The following is a 22,385-nucleotide window of genomic DNA, read 5'->3' as shown; positions in this document are numbered from 1 at the left end:
TTTCTTTCTTATTTTTAAAGATATATTTATTTATTTAATTTATATGAGTACACTGTAGCTGTCTTCAGACACATCAGAAGAGGTCAACAGGTCCCATTACAAATGTTTGTGAGCCACCATGTGATTTCTGGGAGTTGAATTCAGGACCTCTGGAAGAAAAACAGCCTGTGCTCTCAACCACTGAGCCATCTCTCCAGCCCATATGTCATTTTCTTATTTCTGGAACTCCTTGCTGACTGTTTGGGTGGCTGTCCTGTCCTTGATAGAATGTTTACAGTGTCTCTGACCCTGCCCACTAGAAGCCTCCCATCTCTACCCAGGTAGAGAGGGCTAAGAGTGTCATCCAGGCTTGGCAGGTAGCTCAGCAGCAGAGCGCTTGCCTAACACGCTCTTGGCTATGGCTTTCATTCCCACGACAAAATGAAAACAAGAAAGAAGAAACAAAACGCTCAGAAGAACATCTGGAGACGTCACCACAGGTCCTCTGGGAAGCAGGATCGTTCCCAGGTAGAAAGTACTGGTCTGTATCTCACTGGTGTGTGCACTGCCTGGGCTACATTCTGGTATTAGGACGGTGGCAGTTTCATGACACCTACGAAAAAGCTTTCTGTGGCTTCCAGCTTGGGAAAGATTCATACAGCATTTGAATTAGCTGTTTATTGAGGACGGAAACACAGAACTTACCAATAAAAACCTTTTAAATGTGAAGTTTTTCAGAGAGAAACTAATCTTAGAACGTTTCTGTCTTTTTCCTTGTTTATACAGGCTTCCAGAGTAAAGTCTGACAAATTAATGATTTCCTAGGAAATTAACTTCAAGATTTTAAAATGAGCCAAGCATCGTGAAACACACCTGTAATCTCATCCCTCACAGGAGGAACCATCCGAAGCTGGCTCCGCACGGGGCTTCATTACTCTATCCCCGACTGTAGAAAATCCATCTCAAATCTCTTTATCGACTTGGGAGACTTCATTTTATTCATTAATGTGTTTTTCTAAATTAGCCATTCGTTCTCCATCTTCCTTACATGTACAGCTCTCTGCTGAAGACGTGGCTTGGTGAAGGATGAGTAAGGATTATTTTACCTAACACGCTAAACCCAATCACAGCAACAATTTCAGGAGTGTTTGTGACGCTGCTTTACTATGAGGTTTAAAATTTCACTAACTTTTAACTACCAATAGTATAACAATTGTCCTCACCATTCAAGTATTAGTCATTGCTGAATAAGACAGAACACCAAGCCGGGCGTGGTGGCGCACGCCTTTAATCCCAGCACTTGGGAGGCAGAGGCAGGCGGATTTCTGAGTTCGAGGCCAGCCTGGTCTACAAAGTGAGTTCCAGGACAGCCAGAGCTACACAGAGAAACCCTGTCTCGAAAAACCACAAAAAAAAAAAAAAAAAAAAGACAGAACACCACACACACACACACACACACACACACACACACACACACACACGACAGTGCTGTACTATCAGACACATCCATCAGCATTGTCTCCCTGGAGCGCCACCCATTGTTCATATAGGGAAGTGCTATATGGTTTAAATGTAGCCTTCAAGGCTCACATGTGAGAAACCTGGTCCTCAGTGTGTCCATGAGAGAGGGTGTGTAACCTTTAGGAAACAGGAACTGGTGGGAAATAATGAGGGCATTGAAGGGGTTGGCTACTACCCTCAGAAGGAGCTACTACGGTTTCACAGGACTCTAGTTAGTTCTGAAAAGGGTTATCAAAAATCAGCAAGACTGTCTGCTCGCCAATCAGGGTTTCTGTCTTGCTTTATGATCTGCCTTATGCCTTGACTTCTGCCATTGTTGTGACACCATACCCATGAGATCCTGATCAGAGCCAGGCCAATTCCAATGGCATACTCTCAAACCTCTAAACTATATATTAAATAAGTTTCCTTTCTTCATCAAATACTTGCTGTCAGGTATTTTGTTATAATAATAGAAAATGGGGGCTAGAGAGATGACTCAGAGGTTAAGAGCACTGACCGCTCTTCCAGAGGTCCTGAATTCAATTCCCAGCAACCACATGGTGGCTCACAACCATCTATAATGGGATCTGATGCCCTCTTTTGGTGTGTCTGAAGACAGTGACAGTGTACTCATCTGCATAAAAAATAAATCTTAAAAAAAATTAAAACAAAAAAAGAAAAGAAAATGGACTAGTAGAAAACAACTGAAATTGGGGATAGCTGACTGGCTTTAGGTCATTTGGTATATCCAGCAGGACAGGGCTAAGTTATAAAGCTATCGTTCATAAGCCTTTGATATGGCACCTAGGGAGGTTTTGCCTGCCATCAAATTCAAAACAGGGTGAATTCTGTTATTTGCAGGAGCTTGGACAGCAGTATAGGTGTCCAGTTCAGCACAGGACAACAAGCATACAGTGGATTATAGCTTGCTTCTGACAGATACTCACTCCTCAGCACCACTGAGCTGCTGGAGAGGAAAGGCTAGCATTATTTCCACACAATGGATGATGGGCCTGGAAGACTCTGAGGAGTTTCCACTAGAGAGTCAGGAAGCCCAGACTGTCCAGTTTCCTTCAAAGTTGGCAAGGATCTTGCACTCACTCCGCCAGGGCCCCAGATTCTTATAGTAAAGAGAGCAGGCATCCTCTCTCTGAGACTTGGTAGCTTCGCTAGTCAACAGCAGAGATCACAGGTCAGATATGGTTGTTGAACCAAAGCTTCCCAGACAGAACCCAGACAGAAACACTGTTCTGATCTAGAGATCAGACTGTTAGTCACGTACTGAGAACCCACAGTTCCTCTCCGAGTGCTGTGCATTCATTCCCATATGCACCTGACGAAAGAACCCTGGTCAAAGCCTTTGTTTTCCATTTCTCTTCCAACTCTGACTCCCCCAGCCCCTGCCACTTCTTCCTTCTCTACCTGTTAGCAGCATTCCCCCAGTGATCTCCTACCTACCTCGAAGCCTTCTAAATCCTGAATGTTTATTCACCTGCCTGCGAAGCTGTGTTTGGTGACTGTCATGTCATTCCATTTCCTGAGTCTAAATGAGAGCTGAGGCTATGATAAATCTGGTGAGACAGAAAGGACGGTGTCAAGACGTGGATCCAATCAGGGACGTTTTTTCAATTCATAAATGCCGACGAGGAAGCTTACATTGTGCCTACTTGCTTGTTTATAGAGATCCTGTGTTACTGCAGGAGGCTTCTCAGACTCAGATGTAGAGATAAGCAAACTTGTGATCTCATTTCCTGTCTTCAGGCTCCCGGGAATCACATCTTTCTCTAGAACTGCTCTTAGCAGACAAGAGAGCGTTGTACACGCATCATCTCGTGTGGCCAGCAGAGCGGTACCCGTCTCCACTTTACAAATTAAGACATTAAGGCTTGAAGTTGTGTCCTGGTGAAGTTGTGTGCCGGGCCCTGACTCCTGATTCCAAGGCCGGGACACTTCCCACGTTTCATGCTGCCTCATGGTCTCGGTCTCGGACGCCAGGAGCAATGGGTTAATCTCCAGAAGGCGCTGTGAATAATTCAGAGAATTGCTGCTGTGTGTTTCTTGGACAAAGAATTATTATGCTGGCTTCCTGTGGCATTAGAGGGGGCTCAAGCTAAAGCAGCGGCTACAATGACTAACTCAGTTCTGCCTTTCGCTAGCTCTGCAGCTGGTGTGTGTGTGTGTGTGTGTGTGTGTGTGTGTGTGTGTGAGAGAGAGAGAGAGAGAGAGAGAGAGAGAGAGAGAGAGAGAGAGAGATCTGGTCCAAGGCATAGGTTGACAATTAAGCTATAAACCATTTAGACTATGGAAAAGGGGTTTTTACTTACTGTCCAATATTGGGGCACTTCTGTCATTGGTGACCGTCTTCTTTAGCTTCTTCCCTTTGCTGATGTCAGAGAGAAGAGCATTCCTCCCAGCCTGTTCTGTCTTGTTCAAGGTGGGTTTCTCAGTGTTAGCCTGAAAGGCAACCACATGGACTCATCTGCTGTTCTTGGGGATATGACCATGCACTGGGGTGCTCAGTCAGACAGGGGGCTTGGTTTTGAGATTCTAGGCAATAAACTCTACAGGAGTTTTGGATTTCGTAGTCTCTTTAAGACCCAGATTCCTGGGAACAGATAACACCAACAAAACACAAAAATACGAAGTCTGTGAGAAAATCTGAACGTTCAGACCATAATCTGCCCATAAGAAGCCAGGGTGGGCTGGTCCTTTCACGTGACAGTAAGCCTGCTGCTGCTACTGGTCCTCGTCTGAGCTGTGTCCGGAAGAGCAGAGGGCCTCTCCCATCATTTAGCACTCACCTGCTGCAAGAAAATGCTGGACTTTGTCCGACCAGAGGGGGGTTTTCAACTCACTAAACCTCTAGAAAACAATTTCCTCCAAATATATTGACGAAAGTGTGTTTCTCTTTTAATTTGTCAGATTTATTATGGCATAATTTACATATATTGAATCCCTCCTGTCAGCTCACATTACTATTAGTTTTGACAAACGTATAGTCAAAATATGGAATAGAATATTTTTTCGTACCCCCACAATTCCCTCACGTTCATTTGACCATACCATGGTATTTAATTCCTTTGAAAACTTAGTCTAGAGCAAATACACAGCTACTTAAAGATGTTTGGGCATTTATTCTACAATCATAAAGTTTCTGGCTGTGAAACTGACATCCTGATTCTTTAGGGTTGTTTTAGGAATGTGGACACTCAAGTCTAACCCATAGGCTTGAACGTAAGCGCCTCTCCTGTGTGGATCCCACCCAGGGTGAATGTGGCTGCCTCAAAACTGGCATGAGAGTCTCCTGGGCTGGCCCCGCCCTTGAGAAAGGGGTGAGATCCCAGATAAGCCAGAAGTAAAGGTGAGAAGCACGTGGTTTGATGCCTCCCTCCACCTTTTATTGCCAAAGTGAGAGGTGGGAGGGCAGCTCAGCTGCACGGAGTTACTGTACACGGAAATGCAGACATGGTGAAGCAGCGAGAGATCCTTTAGCTGTGATGCTAACAGTTAAGCACCTTCTGCGTGTTGTATTTAATTTTAATTTAGTCTTTATTGACCCTGTGTGTTATTTCTGCTTTGCAGACACAGGCCCACAAACCCAAAACAAAAACACCAATGTAAACCTATAGTGTAGAAAGTTAAATCATTTGGTCCAGTGGCAAGGGTGTCAAGGCTGGAAGAGGAGCTGAGGTCTGAACACTGACAGTCTGAAGCCAGGACTGTCCCCTCTCGAGAGAAGGGTGAATGTGGGCTCCCAAATGTTTCTTCCCTGTTAGTCCTCAAAAGCCCCCGGAAGCAGCCTGTAGGGAGCTTCCCTGATCTCCTTTCATACACAGTCTTCACACGGCTAACGTGGTTTTGTTCTCTATTATACCTAAAACACCATGGAGAGACCCTTAAAAGCCACCTGGTCCCTTCACTTTAAGAATGAAAATCAACTCGGAATAACTGGTGACTACTGGACATCCAGCCTTCCACAGTGGCTCCCCATGGCTTGGAGATTTATTTTGTCACCTGACTTCCTTATGCTAACCTCCCTCAAGTGGCAGACCAGGACCCTTAACTGTATTGCTCAACTAGGTCAGTGTCATCTGGTGACCACCAATCATCTCCCCCTTTTCTCCCGGCCGGCCTTGCTTTGAGTTCTGTATTTATATCCCTGGCTGACCTCAAGTCTCCTGCCTCAACCTCCAGAGTTTAGATTACAGGTGAGCCCCCACGTCTGGCTTCAAATCTTAATCCTTTAGGTTCAACATTCATGATTTATAAAATCTTCTCTGTGCTAACTGTGTTATTATTTAATATTTTCATTAAATTCATTTACTATATTATCTTCTGTACTCTCTTTTAATGAATACTCTCTTTAAAATTATATCACTGGCTTTTAAATCAGCCACTGGCTTTGATATGCCAATCATTAATTTTTAGAACACATATTAAAATAAGTATGTCAGCATTAAGATTCTAAAATGTAACCCATGTGCCAATTAGTAGTGATAGGCAACTCAGATTTTGGGAGACATACAGATAAACCACTCTTGCCACATCAGCCAGATAAATAACCACGTTTTCCAATTAATCCACACAATTTCATAGACTGACTCTTATAAAATGATAACTAAATATGATAAAAAATGAGTTTGTTAAAGAGATACACAAACCCTATCTGAGAAGAAACCGAACTCCCATAGAATTGCTATAAATATTTCTAAGTGCTTAAACACAATTTCTGTCCTCGTGCCCTTAGGGATGCTCACAGGAGGCTGGGGACCAATTGTTAGTAGGCCAGAGTCTCAGAAGAGTTATATAAAAGTGTGCCATGGGAACCTGGAGCAGGAGACTTTTTCTTCCCCAGCCTCAGTTTCCCAGTACAAGAAATGAAAGTGTCAGTCATCAGGGTGCAGCTCCTAAGCAGCAAAGGCTCACGTGGTGGGTGAGTTGTGGAGCCTTCCTGCAGGTGAATGTACTAAAATTCCCGGACAGGCTCATCTAAGGACCAGGAGGAGTCCAGTGATGAAAGCCTTTGTGACATGATCATCTAGGACAGGTTTAGAGGGGTGTGAGAGTGTGGGGGGGGGGGAGCCGGGGGGCAGGGGAGGAATATTTGTTGAGAACAGAGTGTAAAGGGGTGGGGCAGAGAAGAAAGAGGTGAGGCTGGAGAATGGAGAATGCCGGATGCCTTGCAGAGAGCCCTCACTTTCAGGCATTAGTTCATCTGAATGGGGAGACAGTGCATCCTGCTTCCGAGCTCCAGAACTGTCCCGCCAAGCCTTATTTTAAGCTACCATCACATTTGCCTTGATAGATCTGGTAGGTGAAGACTAGTAATCCACACTCCAGGCCTGTAAGCTTGGATCCCAGGAGACCCTGGACCAAACGCATTCTTTCTGTTATCTGAATTTGACAGGTCTCAACTAGGTGCTAACCTCAGAAAAGACTGGGCCCTGGCAAAGCAGACCTCTGCGGGAGTGCCAATGCCCTTACGACACAACCACCTGCCAGCACTTGACTTTGTCCGGTGGTCTTCATGCACAGGATGAAGGGAGAAATCTATTGTATGGTCATGCTCAGAAATAATGCCAGCCTTTGGGAGGTGAAGGCACAAGTTGCAGACCAGCTTGGACTATGCAGCAAGAAGCTTTCTAAAAAGCTGTCTTGTATGTCTTTTTTTTTTTTTTAAGAAAACCTGAATAGAGAAAATATACTCACGAGTGCAAACGTTGGTGGCGGTGGGGGTGCTGGTGGGGGAGGGACAGGCATCTTGGGTAGTTAAAATTTCAGCAGTCTTGAGGGTAAATCTGTAAAAACAGAACACATTGGTACATTAGAGGCTTGATAACAGTCTGTCTGTCATAACCTCCCCACTTCTCTTCCACAGTGACATAGGACACCTTTTAGAGGGGATGGGATGCACTACACTTCCCTCAGTTACCCTGGCAGGACTGTTCAGGAGGGACCCTAGTGAGAGTAGACATTTGAGTTGGAGATACGGGGTGACTGTCAACACCAGGACTGACACTGCTCAATTCTGTCCCTGCATGGCGCTGTAAGCGTGGGTCAGCAGATGTTAGCCTGTGCCTGCAGAAGCAGGCAGGATTTCTGGAAGCTACTAGAAATGCATCCCTGTCTGGCCAAACACATTTCGAGCAGTACCTACTCTTCCTCACTCATTTGCATAAAATCCTTTCTGCTCTCCTGCCTCTTATACCCCCCCCCCACAGGTCCAACATTTTAATGAGATCTCTAAATGTTCTAAAAGTGCTGAAATTTTAGAATCTCTGTTAGAGAGTTTGAGCCTTATTCCGGTGAGCAACCTGGGACACTGACCACTCTGAGGTCTATGCAACACTATGCCCAAATTCCAAACACAGGAATTATTTTCCTTTATTCTTAATAGTCTCGTCCAGCTGCAGAAAACAATTTCTTAGCACTTAAATATTAATTTGGCTCAACCACTAAAAAGTTAATGTGGAAAATTTATACTTTAAGACAAACCATTCATTGAAGTATGACAGGACAGCCTGCTCCCTGTGAGCGACACTGATAGGTGCAGAGGCAGAGGCAGAGGCAGAGGCAGAGGCAGAGGCAGAGGCAGAGGCAGAGGCAGAGGCAGAGGCAGAGGCAGAGGCAGAGGCAGAGGCAGAGGCAGAGGCAGAGGCAGAGGCAGAGGCAGAGGCAGAGGCAGAGGCAGAGGCAGAGGCAGAGGCAGAGGCAGAGGCAGAGGCAGAGGCAGAGGCAGAGGCAGAGGCAGAGGCGGCGGCGGCGGCGGCGGCAGCGGCAGAGAGGCAGAGAGGCAGAGAGGCAGAGAGGCAGAGAGGCAGAGAGGCAGAGAGGCAGAGAGGCAGAGAGGCAGAGAGGCAGAGGCAGAGAGGCAGAGGCAGAGGCAGAGGCAGAGGCAGAGGCAGAGGCAGAGGCAGAGGCAGAGGCAGAGGCAGAGGCAGAGGCAGAGGCAGAGGCAGAGGCAGAGGCAGGAAAACATGGCAAGTCTGAGGCCTAAACAGTGAGTCTGGTCGATGTTGCAAGCCCAGGTTAGCCAGAGCCACAGAGAGATCCTGAGAGGGAACATATTTTCCAAGTTTTTTTTTTTTTCCATTCCTGTCTAATCCTGGGGTAGAGGGGTTCTATGAGAGACTGCTGGAAGCGGTTTTATCCAGTTGTGGTTTATTACTGCAGTGGGCTGTTTGAAAACTCAGAGCATCTTGCTCTGTAAATATTGCCGGAAGTTGCTGTGCTACATAAGATGGAAGGGTTGAATCAATAGTTGGGTGTTTTATCTGCTCTGTGTGTGGAAGGATGGGGGTGGGTATCAAAGGAACAACTCAAGACACAGAAGGCCCCACTGCTCGCCCGCCCTTGCTACGGCTTTTACATTCTAACAGTTTCCATTTAAGTCCAATGACAGTTTATGAATAACATCCTTAATATATTTTCATGATGTTTTTTGTGTGCACTCGGCTCCTTTCCAACTTAGTTTTGTTATTTTCTCCCCTGATTCTGAGGAGAGCACTGTGGAGAATCGCAGTCGGCAGGAAAATACAGCCAAAGTTCTACTTGTCCTCAGAAAAAAAGAATTCGGTAATAATTAACTTTTAGGTTAAAAGGGACCTTGGGTAAATAACAGCCAGAAATAGTTCTTATTTTGATGTACATTCGGCTAGCTTATAAATGCGTAAGCATGCATGCCTAGGCACCCATTCCCCACCCTCAGGCTGGGCAAATGTGTCCTGTCCCTCTCTCTGTCTCCCTCTCTCTCCTTCCTCTCCCTCTCCCCCCTCACTCCCCCCCCCCCCAAATTTGGCCAAGAAAGATCAATTAAGAAATTTTAGAATACACATAACTCAGTAGTGTCTAAATGCGTCAAAGGTCTTAAATTCACACTGTTATTACAACCATAAAAATAAATATACAGATCATCCAGAAGCTGTAGATCCACTCAAAGGCACATAGAACTATTTAGTAATACGAAATTGCTGCTAAAATCGTGAATTTTTTAAAAGCCCAGAGTTTTGAGAGTCCTACTGGAAAAATTCTTCTTGATTTTTGTTCTTTAGAGATTCCACTGTGCAAACCAAGTGTTGGATGTCTTTAAAACTTGAAAACCATTAAAACTCATTAAGGTGAACTTAGCTTTGTTCTTCAACTTCCTGTAAAAGGACTCAACGGGAAAACTGATGCTCACAGTAAACCACAGTCATCCTGTTTCTTTCACACAATCTTTTCACAGGTGCAGTTGCCTGTAGTTTCTATTTTATGACACCAGTTGCTAGGCACCCCCACCCCACCCCCAAGACCTCTCTGGCCATTTTAGAGACTTTTAATACCCTGGCAGAAAGGCTTGCTGGTCTTTTTTTTTTTTTTTTTTTTTTTTTTTTTTTTTTTTTTGGTTTTTCGAGACAGGGTTTCTCTTTATAGCTCTGGCTGTCCTGGAGCTCACTTTGTAGACCAGGCTGGCCTCGAACTCAGAAATCCGCCTGCCTCTGCCTCCCGAGTGCTGGGATTAAAGGCGTGCGCCACCACGCCCGGCTCAGGCTTGCTGGTCTTATTGCTAATTACTTCACCTCTCCTGAGCTGAAGGTCCCTGCTCCAGCAAAGAGGCAATCCAAACAAGACAGACAGGAGGATACAGAAGGCAAGGCAAGCACAGCTCGCAGAGTCCCCAGGAGTGATGGTTTGCCCCCACTCATGTTCAGTGGAACCCACACTGGCTGCACTTCCCACAATGCACTTGCTCTTTGCCTATTTGAAACAACAGCTCAGTGACTACTTGGGTTGTTCTCGCGGCAGCAGGTGAGGGAAGGGCACGCGGAGGGCCCACGGCTAACTCAGACACGCTGCATTCAGAGTTCTGGATAAGAAGGGAGTTTAGGGCTGAGATATAGCTCGGTGGCAGAGCATGTGTCAGCCTGCAGCCCTAAAAGTGTTCTCCAGAGCAATACTGAATGTGGAGAACCTGGGAGGCAGACTCACACTTACACTCCTGCTGGAGAAGCAGAGGTTACCATGGAGAGTGTATTCTAACCTACTATCTTACATATTTAATTTAAAAATTAACAGAAACTGTAGACATTTGAGACCCCTCTAAAAGTAAGAGCGTGAAGTTTGGCTGGTGACTCAGCTACCTGTGGATTAGCTTAAGAGATAAGGACCAGGAATCCTATACTTTTTTTTTTTAAAGATTTATTTATTTATTATATGTAAGTACACTGTAGCTGTCTTCAGACATTCCAGAAGAGGGCGCCAGATATCGTTGCAGATGGTTGTGAGCCACCATGTGGTTGCTGGGATTTGAACTCTGGACCTTCGGAAGAGCAGTCGGGTGCTCTTACCCACTGAGCCATCTCACCAGCCCAGGAATCCTATACTTTATCCATGTAAGTGAAACCGATTTTCTTCCCCCATCTTCCCTCCTTTCCAAGTACCTTCTTTAAGGGGCTCAAACCTCAAAGCTGAAGTTTCCCTAAATCCTCAGCACCACATTTAGTATTCCCAAGAGGATTAATCTCTGCCTCCAATCTGCAGGATACACACACACACACACACACACACACACACACACGCACACACACACGCACACACACACAGCACTCAAATCAACATACTGAATATGTTTATTTTATCATCTCAAGTATAGCCTTGTGATATGTGCTGAAATGTCACCAGATTTATTTCTAAAAAGGTCAAAACACTTAGAAAGGAAAATATTTAACCTGTGAATAATCCTTTTAAGCATATATTAAATGCTGCTGTGATCATTAAAACAAAACACTCTGTAATCCCTGATTCTCAGGTCTAGAAAAGGACCTGGAAACCAACTGTACAACCTATCATGTGGTCCCCAGCTATGCAGGTGGGAAAAGTTCTTGGAATCCAGAATATTTCCTCTACACGCAATAGTTAGGTAGCCTTGGGCAAATGACTTAGCCTGCCTAAGCCCCGTTTCCACTGTGGATGGATATAAGGCTATCTACTCAGTAGGGCTACCCAAGAGTTCAACGAAGCAGGGCTTATTAAGAATTAGCCATTTGTTAAAAGTTTAAAAAAAAAAAAAAAAACACCAACAAGCACATGGAAAGGATGTCAAGTGACAAGTGCCGCCATCTTTCCCAGGTTCTAACCACAAGAAAGGGAAACCTTAGCCCCAGTGTACACACACAAGCTGCACAGAATCACAAAGGAGTAAGGGAGTGTGCTTAAAGCCAGTCTGAGATGCAGCAGTGGTTAAGATCTCTTACTGCTCTTCCAGAGGACCTAAGTTCAGTTCCCAGCACCCATATCACAGCTGCTGGTAACTCTAATTCCAGAGGATTCTCTACACTCTTGTCTCAGCAGGCAAGATTATGTGCACATGATATACATAAACTCACAAAGGCAGCCACACACACACACACACACACACACACACACACAAACCAACCAACCAAACAAACAAACAAACAAACAAAAATAAAGCACGTCTTACAGTTCCCAGAAAAGTATCCTAGTTTAAGGCATTTCTTACTCTTGTTTTTTGTTTGTTTTACTTTTTAGAACTTAAAGGTCACAATATACAGAAGTATATTCATGGTAGTCCAAAGTAAATGGGTTTTTTCCCAATACATGGCACACATGACAAATTGATAAGGAAACAAACAAACAAAAAAAAGGCCAAACCTTAAGGCACAAATGTATCAGAATTTAAAGAAAAGCTTCACACTTCTAAACAGAAGTTTAAAGAAGCTGGCAACACAAATAACATCTTCATTAAAATGTCACAAGATCTCTAGGGTCTGGGACTCAGTAGCTCACCTCCTCTAACACGGTTACAGGGCAGAGCTAGAATCTGCGTCCTCAACATAGGGACTCTGCTGCTGGCACCAGGGAATTCTCTCCAGCACAGTCCTTCCAGGCTGAGTCCCCTCCACAGTTTAAATGGAGGTATTGACGAGCTGTGCATAAGCACCCACTGATACACTTTGCAATGAGCATCAGAGAAGCCGAATGTGGTTTTAGGCAAATCACTTAGTCTCTTTAGACCGATAAAAAAGAGTTTTGAGTAGATCAGAATCTACAAAGTGCTGGGAGGCTAACACAAAACCCTGAGGAGGGAAACGGTCTTAAGGCGCACCATCTAGGTGAATCCACAGCCAGAGCCTTCCCTCGCTCCTCCCCTTCCTCTCTCTCCTCTTAGTCTAGTCAAGTCTACGAGTAACCCTCTACTATCTGAACTCTCTGTAGCCTTCCTTTACACTGGTGTTTCTACTCTACATAAGAGCTGCACCATCAAGTTAGTGACGACTGCTTGTGCCTGTTGACTAAAGCTGTACACGCCCTCCTGGGTGAGAAAAGTGCCCCTCTGTATTTCTGCAAGGGGAAAGAGGAACATGAAATGCTTTTTCAAACACAGCCTAGAGAATTTTGTTTGTTTGTTTGCTTGTTTTTACATAAAACATTTCCTTACCCCTGGTCTCTGTGTGCACAGCTTTAAAGTTACATTTTATTTTATAGTTGATGTCATTTAATATTAATCATATTAGAGTTCATTATGACAAATGGCACTGAATCTGATTAACATCAGTAGTTTCCTAGGCACTGTTCTGATGTGGATAGAATTACTCTAAAATACAAAGTAACATCTTCCCAATAGACTGCCTGAGCCAGGACCACACCACGTGTGTGTGTGTGTGTGTGTGTGTGTGTGTGTGTGTGTGTGTGTGTGTGGCTGGACAGCTGCAGCCTCGGGCAAGCAAGGGGTCCGGTGGTGCTGGCTTTGAAACTGACAGTGACTACTTAGACTTTAAAAATCCTTTGGCAGATCAGGCTGAAGACTCAGAGGCAGCTCTATGGATCTGAGTTGACTTTACAGAGCAGAGGCATGTTAACTGACACAAGGCTCCATCCATCTTATGGAAAAATGGGAAAGAAATTAATATGGATCCAAATCTGTCCAACGGTCAGGAAAAATGCTACAGAAAAAGCTCAGTTACATATTGGCTCAGAGCAAGTTCTGAAGCACTCACAATCATCATAGCAGGCAGCAGGAATAAATCACACGCCGTTCTACAGAACAATTAAACATCTTTATCTCGACACACTATGGCCCATTAAACATCATTTAGTTCTTCCCTTTTGCTGATAAAGGGAATAAATTTAGTTTGAATACAGTTTTTCTTACCGTTAAAAAAGGAAGGCATGATCAGAGACTGAGGCAGAGAGAGAGAGAGACCAGACAAGACAAGCGCCAGAAGAGAGAACTGTCTCTCAGAAAGGCATTATCTTCTTAACACAGGCGAGGGGTTGTTTCTGGGCAGCCATGTTGGACAAGCTCTGGCCTCTTGTTCAGTGTGACACACCAAGTCAGAGGCAAGCATCCTTCTGTGGTATTCACTTCCTGCCTGATTAATTTCTCGTTTGTTCCTTCCTCCTTTGCTATAGAAAAAGAAACTAGATTGGTTTTACTTAAGAAGCAATGAGAAAAAAAAAAAAACCACCCAAGTTAAAAAGTTTCTCCTTCCTTCAGGATAGAATATACACTTGATGCAGAGGTGAGTGGATCTCTGTGCCTCTCTCCTGTTAACAGTTCCCACCCCCCAACACCTCTACAAAAATAATTACTCCTGGAACTTGAGATTTTTTTCAAAAGAATTCAATTAGAGAGCACAACCCTCAATTCTGACTATTTCATTTAGCAATATTGAGAAGAGTCACTGAAGAAATAAAAGAAGCCCTTAAGTACGATGAGAATTAACCTAAGTGAGCCTTTCTCATTTGCAGAAAGTTCAAGTGTGTGGGGAGAGAGTCAGGATGCAGGTGAGGTGTGCAGTTGAGTGCATCACAGCAAGCGAGCTTGAGAATGCCAGCAGGGCTTAAACCAAGATAAAGGGTGCACAGACAAGCTGCAGACCCGCAGCTTTCTAGACCTGAATGTTTTGTTCCCTCTCTCCATACTTACAGGGTGACAATCAACTCTGCTAGAAGATATTTGACAAAGGCAGACAGAGACTGAAGGCAGAAGAGGGAGGCAAGTTCTTATTTCTGAGGTAGATGGCAAGGGAGGGAATATAGGATTTCACAGCCTTGGGTCTGGCATAGAGTAGCATAAAATAGCCATACATTTCTCTTGATGCGTCTCAGAAATTCACATTCATTTTTGCAACACATACCATGTAACTTGGCAAATGGCTTCAGGTGAAAGAATGAAAACCGAGATATATTTCAGAACACTTCATTATGAACCGTGCATGTGAGATCCTGACTCTGGCGTACAAGGCCCAGTTACCCTACACTTCGTGACTTACGTGAGCCGGTGGGGCGGGGCGGGGCGGGGCCAGTGGACAGTCATTGGAGGAGATGTTTGCAGGGTGCAGTGGGACCAGAAGTATTACATTTCCTCTGGTGCTTATGATAGCTCCACCCCAATACCAGAAATAGTATTGAGGAGTGCTGGACAGGTGGGTTTTGAGTTCAAAACGTAGTAACCCCAAATCCCCTGAGATCTGAGTTGACGCGAATGAACTGCGTCGCCGCCATGTTAGGCCATGGGCCCAGTTCCTAGAAGTGGATATCCAAGGGTCAAATGACCGAGGTGCTTTTACTTTTCTTGGAGCTGCCTGAAGGAACTCAGGACCTCGTGCCTAAAGCAGGGCCTAGCGCGGGTGCTGTTCAAACAGGACTTACTAGGCAAGAGGCCAGGCAGAGGCAGAGGCTAGCAGCCAGTATCCACGCCTTCTGAAAACCCTTGGGGCCACAGAAAAGATTATCAACTCTAACTTAAATGCTTGGGTGAATCTTTGAGGAAGTCTAACTATAGCTGGCTCTAAAACGAGAACATGGGGCAATGGGGGTGAATTGTCTACGTACTTACAGAGTTATTTTGAAGTTCACTCTGTTAGGCACCCCAGATTCACACATACAGAGAGAGGAAGAGAGGGAGGAGAGAGAGCATGAGACAGAGACACAGGCACAGAGAGAGAGACAAAGAGACCATTCTGTGTGCACGTTTTTCCAAGGCTATTCCGTCTATTAGTGAAGCTCGGTAAGAAGGCAGAAAGTCACTTAGCAGGCAGAAGCTCTCAAGAACTCCAGAGAGTAGGCATACAGGATCTGGGTCATTTCATCTTTAATGAGATTTGCAGACGCCGTCTACACAGGCTATACTTGAGGAGTGTACTATGTAAGATAGAATGCGAACCCAATAATGATCCTCTTTTTTAACCCCCTCCAATAGCTTCTAGTTCACTTATAAACTCCAACACCTTGCCTACACCACAGAGTTCCATAAGATCTCTTTTCCTAGCCCTCTGTCATCCTGGCTGGCGTTGAATTTGCTGTAATCCTGCCTCTGCACTCGGCCCACACAGGGCTGGATTTCAGCTGTGCAACACTACAGCTTGGCTCAAACTGATGCTGATTACCCGCAGCCCTTTCCGTTCCTTAACTGTACCGAGTTCATTTGCATCTTGGGGCTTTGTAGTTATACATCCTCTCACCTGGGCCCTCCTGTCCTGCGTCCTCTCTTTGTTCAGCTGTTGGTAAAAATGCCCTCCAGGTCCACCTCTGCTTTCTCTTTGCAGAATGTGTGCCCTCACTTGATAGTGGACCTGTCTGTGTGCACTCCTCACCACGATTGCAGCTCCATAAGAGCTGAGACCCTGTTTGTCGTGTTCTCTGTTGTCTCCTCAGCATCTAACTCCTATGCCTGGTAGGTGGTCAGCATAGTGGCTTTGAATTTCTTGGAACACAACATTCCTTCCCAAGCTTCCCATAGTGAGCGTCCATTGTCAATTTGACAGACACTAAGAGGCTGGGAAGAGAGGAGCTCAGCTGAAGAATTACCCTGATGAGAATGGCCCGTGGCCATGTCTGTTATGGGATGGTCAGCAGTATTTCATAACTGCTAAGTGAGCTAGCCTGGAACCCTCACATAAACTAGTCTAGCCCCGAAATAGCAGCGATTTTCATGCTGGGCCTTAGCAGTCTGGGCATTGCAGGTCCACCTGAATCCTTGTGCTTCTTCTTCCTCCCTCCCGCTCAGACCCAGAGATGTTCTCAGTGCACTATATCCACAGCCACAGCATCAGCAGTACAGCGGTTCACAGCTGCCCATACTCTTGTGTGCACTTAGATCTCCAGTCCTCTTTTTGCTGATGGCCCACTATGTAATCAGAACCAAGAACCAAGGCCTGGGAAGAGACTGGATGTGACCTGTGAGGATACAGGGGTTGGACCTGCCACACTCATCCTTTGGCCATCCTGGGTATGAAACTAAACATAAGCAGGAATTGGGGTGAAGACAAAGCAAGCACCCAAGCCCTGAGCTGAGGGCTGAGCTTTGCCTGCACGCAACCTTAATCACAGATGTGTTTGCATTTTGGCTAGTACAGACATTGCAAGTGACATAGTAACTGTTACTGGTACTTGAATGTGACCAAGTAACATAGTAACTGGTACTGGAGCTGGAGGCGAGTTTTGAAAGTGACCCTTATATCTGCAATTGGCTGGATTAATGTTGGGGAGAGGCTAGTATGGGTTCTTCAAGGCTAGAAGTTGGTATCCTTACAATGTATGCTAGTTATGATGGGACTTATTAATCTGTGACCGAGACAAGGAGCCTGTTGGTGGCTCACGACTGACAGAAAATACTTCGGATGTTGGGCTATTCTGTTTGGTGCTTCCTGCTAGGTTCACTCCCGACAAAGCAGGGACAGAAGGCAAAACTATACCAGGAACCAAGTCTGGAAGACACTGGAAGTTGATTCGTTGCTGTGTCTGCACAGCCGTTCTGTTACTTGTCTGAAAAAAAGGGGATGGCTGCTTCCACCTGTTGGGCTGCACCTTACCAGCGAGAAGCAGGTTATCCTGGGAGCAGTCTGGATTTGGCAGATTAGATGCCTTTTCCGAGAGTTGGGGGTCCTTTTTGAAACTGTGTCTGGGGTAAACAGTCTACTTGTTAGTCTGGAGTTGTTCAGTGTCCTCCCTCCCATCCCTAGAGTAAGGAGCTCAGAACTGTGAAGAGATTGTTGCTATTGTAGCAACTGGGCTAACTCTACTCTGACTCCAGGAACAGCAAGTAACCAGCAGGCTTCAGGAGTGCTTCCGGGTTCCCTGGCTGCAGTGACAGGTTCGGAGATGAACATGTGACTTCTTCCGAATCAAGGAGAGTCAATGAGAGACATGGGGCCAGTGCTGGCTGTATTGCAGTACATTAGGAACACGGGGAAGGGGTGACTGAGAAGGAAGCTAATTCAGAAAGAGCTAGAAGGAAGCCTGAGACTTAGAGGACACAGGAATCACATGCAATGTGTAGGCTCCCAATTCAAAAAACAAAAACCAAACCAAACCAAACCAACAGCAAGAAAAAAAACTAAACAAAACCACAAAGCGGCTAGAATTTAAATGCTGATTGTCTATTTAATGACATGAAGATAGCCCTGATTTTAGATTCGATGTTATTGTAACTGTTATATTTTACAAAGAATCCTGAGGTTTTAGAGATTTGTACTACAATATTTGTGAATGAAATGGTTTGTCTGGATTAGGGTTAAAGTAATAGAGAATGAAGGCAGGTGGGTCAGGGGCAGGAGAGACCAGGCGGTTCCGAGGCTGGGTTTAAAGGTGAGCCAGGACCGTATGTTAGGGTTGTACCCCACCACACTTGCTTTTCCAAGAAAAACAAGCAAGCGAGAAGCAACAAGGCCTATGGCTCATTGCCGTCTTCACCCACCAGAGGCTGTAGGAGGGGTTTGCTTGATTCACTACCAACCTGCTAGGATGTGGAGTTAGGAAAAGTTAGTTTGTTCATCTCAAAATAATGTCTTGGCTTTTGGATAAAATGGAACACTGAAGTCTTTTCTGTAATAGTCGAGGATGTAGGTAATCCTTTCCAGGAAAGGATTAAAATTACTGAAAGGGATACTAGTGACTGAAATCAGAGACCTTAGTAACTGTGGCAATAGAATAAATAAATAAACAAACAAACAGGCAGACAAATAAATAAATTCCCAACCAGTGAGCTAAGAAACAAGAGCCAAAAAATACTCCAAGAAGCAAAAAGAAACAGGTGAGAAGGTAATGAGACGCCTTACTTACTAACACAGACGGCTCAGGCCTGGTGGGTGGGGCCTGCCTTCTGCATTGTCTACTTCTCTGCTAGGATGACCCTTAACATACACGCTCAATCTACGTCACTCCTGGGACCGTCTTAACTCACCCAGATCCAACTCTGGGCTAGAACTATAAACTCCCAAGAAGACGTCATCATGTTTGAAGCTATTTCTGAAATGCGGGCATTGACTAGGCATTTTTGGGCACGTGGCCAGTGACATCAAGTCTTCTCCTTCCTGGAGTCATAATATTAATAACCTGGAGTCCTGGAGGTGACTCCGCAGCTGGGAGATGCTATGGTAGACAGTTTCGGTTTAGACACTCAAAAGAAATCCATGGGCTCAAAACCTCGGTGGCTTCTCAATGATAGCAAGTGAAGTCTAAGTTCCTCCATGCTGAGCGAGGCTGTGGGGGCCGACCCTCCCCTGCCAGCGTCACCAGGACTTGCTTCTCCTGCCCTTCCTGCCTTCTCTGTGTTCTCCCTCTTCTGAGCCTGCTGAGTTCTCCCCTAAGAGTGCTCCTTTCTTGGCTGTCCACCTCACTCACGGCAGGCATTATTGACACAGTCTGCTTCCCCCGATACAGTGGCCACTATGGCTGAGGGCAGGAACTTTATCTTGTCTATCACTGTCTTCTCAGCTGTTCGGAATAGTAACTGACACATCACAGAGCACCGGGGGACCTCCCAGCTCCAGGTTAGAACATCACTCATCTTATTTCTTTGTAGGAAAAAAAAAATGTTTGTTTTGTTTTGTTTTGTTTTGTAAATGGAAAGCCCATGCCTGTGCCCTTTGAGAGCACCCTCTTGTTTTCAGTAATGTCATTAAACTGTGAAAATTTTCCAGTTGATCACCAACTTCCAGCACAAGTGTCTCCAGGGGAAACCCATACAAAACAGAGAATGGTTTCTTACAGCCCAAGGAGCAAACTACTGGAAAGTCCCCCTCCGCATCCTGCCATGTCTAGTCTCTGCACATATACCAGGAGTTGCTACTGACATGTGGCTAAACACACATTCCTTTTGGTTGCCTATTGATGGTTTGAAGACCGAATAAGGCCCTTATAGCTATTTCTAGGATGAGGATAATGGGCCTCTAGGTTCTTGCCAGCCTTCTCTGTAGCCCAGAGTTACTCCACGCCTTCTCTTGGAGGACAGAGCCATAAAGGCACAGAAAGCCTTCCCTGGAATCCCAGGGCCTAGGGCCTGACATCATGTCTCTAAACGCTGCAGGAGAAGCGCACTGACCCAAGATGCCCCTTGGAGTTCTCTGGTTGCTCGTGAGCCAGGCTTGGCTGGTAATGTCTCCTGAGAGAGGCTGACCCAGCTGCTCTGTGAAGACAGGAAACGGGGGAACATCTGCAGGTCCAATGATGAGTGGCTTTCCTGGGACAGTTTGCATTGTATCATATGAAAGACTATCCCATGCAGCACAGAACTGCCCCCTTCACAAGTTCTACTAGATACTTATGTAGGTGGGAAAAATGCATATAGAGATCTTATACCGGACCTTAACTCCAGTGTATATGTAAATATAAAGTAATTACATATGTTCCTTGACTTACAAGGTTGCAGTTAGATAGACACAACAATGGCGTGACTGCAAATAACAGACACATATTGTGTACCTCAAGAAGTTATAGGAAGGATTTGGGAGTTTTCATCATAAACAAATGATGTTTGAGGAGAGACATGTCTAAATGATTTAAACATTACAGATATCCAGACATCGTTCCATTAATATGTATCTGTTAGAATGTTTTATGTATCAGTTCAAAAATATACTTTAAAGAAGAGTTGTAAATTTACATTTAGTAGATTACATGCAATCAACTAAACATCCCAGCTTAGAAACTAAATCTGCGGTGGCTCGTCGCTTGCTTCCCCTCCCCTTCAGAGGCTATCAGCGGATTCACTGCCCCTGTCCAGCACCGTACCCAGGAGATCGGCAGTCAGAGCATGGTCGATGCTAATGCATGATGCTCTTGCAGCCGAGAAGTTGAAAACCCGGAAGCTGAACTGCCTTAATTCTGGAAACAATGGTTGCACTTCATTGCCTGACTTTCCAGAAATATAAATATTCCATCAGTGAAAAGGGTTGCTTTGTTCAGGTTGTGAGGGAAATGAGAAAGTTGTCAGAATAAAAAAAAAAAGAATCAACGCTAACAACAAGGGTGGGGGAGGGATGCTGGAGAGATGGCTCAGAGGTTAAGAGCCCTGACTGGTCTCCCAGAGGTTCTAAGTTCAATTCCCAGCAACCACATAGTGGCTCACAACCATCTCTAATGGGATCTGATGCCCTCTTCTGATGTGTCTGAAGACAGGGACAGTGTACTCATATACATAAAATAAATTTAGGGGCTGGAGAGATGGCTTAGTGCTTATGAGCACTGACTGCTCTTCCAAAGGTCCTGAGTTCAAATCCCAGCAACCACATGGTGGCTTATAACCATCTGTAATGGGGGTCTGATGCCCTCTCCTGGTGTGTCTGAAGTGTACTTCCATATAATAAATAAATAAATCTTTTTTAAAAAAAATCTTCATAAAATAAATTTTAAAAATAATAAAGCTGGCTGGGCATGGTGGCACACACCTTTAATCCCAGCACTTGGGAGGCAGAGACAGGCCGACCTCTGAGTTCGAGGCCAGCCTGGTCTACAGAGTGAGTTCCAGGACAGCCAGGGCTACACAGAGAAATCCTGTCTCAAAAAAACAAAAAACAAACAAATAATAATAATAATAAAGCTGAGATGTTATAAAGTGATAGTACGAAACCATGTCGCCTGACAGCAACCATTACACGTGGGTTGACCAGAACCACAGCATGCACAGGGGTCACAGCAACCCTGCAGAAAAAGGTCTTCTCCAAGGGCATCTGCCCAGTAACTTTCAGCCTCAACTGAAGCTACTCTTGCTATCAACCACAGTGGCCAGAATATTGTTTCAAAATATCTGATATTGATCCTCACTTTTGGCTTTGAAGGCTCTGCCTTCAAAACCCTTTGACCACACCCACAGTTCACTATCACAACCTCCCCCTTCAGTGGTCTGTTATTCCCAAATAAATAGCAGTTATTGTTCTGAGACTCTGTCCTTGTTAAAAAAAAAAAAGTTTGGTGAGATTTTTATCAAAAGCTTGTCACCACTTTTAGCAAACAGTGTGCCCAAGGCCGCTGATGACCAGTCTCTAAAGTCTCTAGCTAGAGTTCATTACAGCGGTCGCTGTAATCCACAGAGAATCCACACACAGATGCAGAGGCCTGACCACTGGCTCTGTGTGTTGTGCCTCCTCCCCCACCCAAGATGATGTACTTGATCACGTCCAAACTCAAGTTAGCCAGGTAGTAGTGGAGCAGGCCTTTAATCCTAGCACTCGGGAGGCAGCGGGCAGGTCTCTGAGGTCAAGGCAAGTCTGGTCTACAGAGTGAGTTCCAGGAACAAAGGGGTTGCCACCCACAAGTTGAGAAACATACCTTAGATGTTCCTTCCTCTTTAAGCACTGTTTAATTTATCTGTTTGTTTGTTTGTTTGTTTGTTTGTTTGTTTGTTTGTTTGTTTGGGGTGTGTGTGTGTGTGTGTGTGTAGGTCAGACAACAACTTGCAGAAATTGTTCTTTGCTTCCACCATGTGGTCCCAGGGATCAAACTCAGGTTATCAATTTGATGGCAAGTGCCTTTACTGGCTAAGCCATCTAGCCAACACCCTCACACACAAATAAAAAGCAGTGGGACTTGGGAGATGGCTCCGAGGTTAAGGACACGTGCTCTTGCAGAGGACCAGAGTTTGGTAACATTGTGCTCATGTGCATGAGCGGGGGTTGGGGGAC

At 45.2% G+C, this 22,385-nt stretch overlaps 1 protein-coding gene across 2 annotated transcripts in view; it reads right to left on the bottom strand.

Annotated features, from left to right (window-relative positions):
* The window catches only part of Wipf1 (WAS/WASL interacting protein family member 1), a 100,268-nt gene that overhangs the window by 11,606 nt on the left and 66,277 nt on the right, over positions 1-22,385 (bottom strand). For both annotated transcript variants that reach the window (XM_021156502.3, XM_029473825.2), the window contains exons 2-3: positions 7,192-7,280; positions 3,807-3,936 (exon numbers count right to left, since the gene is read on the bottom strand). In XM_021156502.3, coding sequence (XP_021012161.1) covers positions 3,807-3,936; positions 7,192-7,242 — 181 coding nt within the window. In that variant the 5' untranslated portion in view covers positions 7,243-7,280. The remainder of the gene's footprint in view (positions 1-3,806; positions 3,937-7,191; positions 7,281-22,385) is intronic.

The sequence above is a fragment of the Mus caroli genome, unplaced genomic scaffold, assembly GCF_978045245.1.
Source record: "Mus caroli unplaced genomic scaffold, Mus_caroli_1 scaffold_2, whole genome shotgun sequence".
Classification (NCBI taxonomy): Eukaryota; Metazoa; Chordata; class Mammalia; order Rodentia; family Muridae; genus Mus; species Mus caroli.
This window is presented reverse-complemented; position numbering and strand designations above follow the sequence as displayed.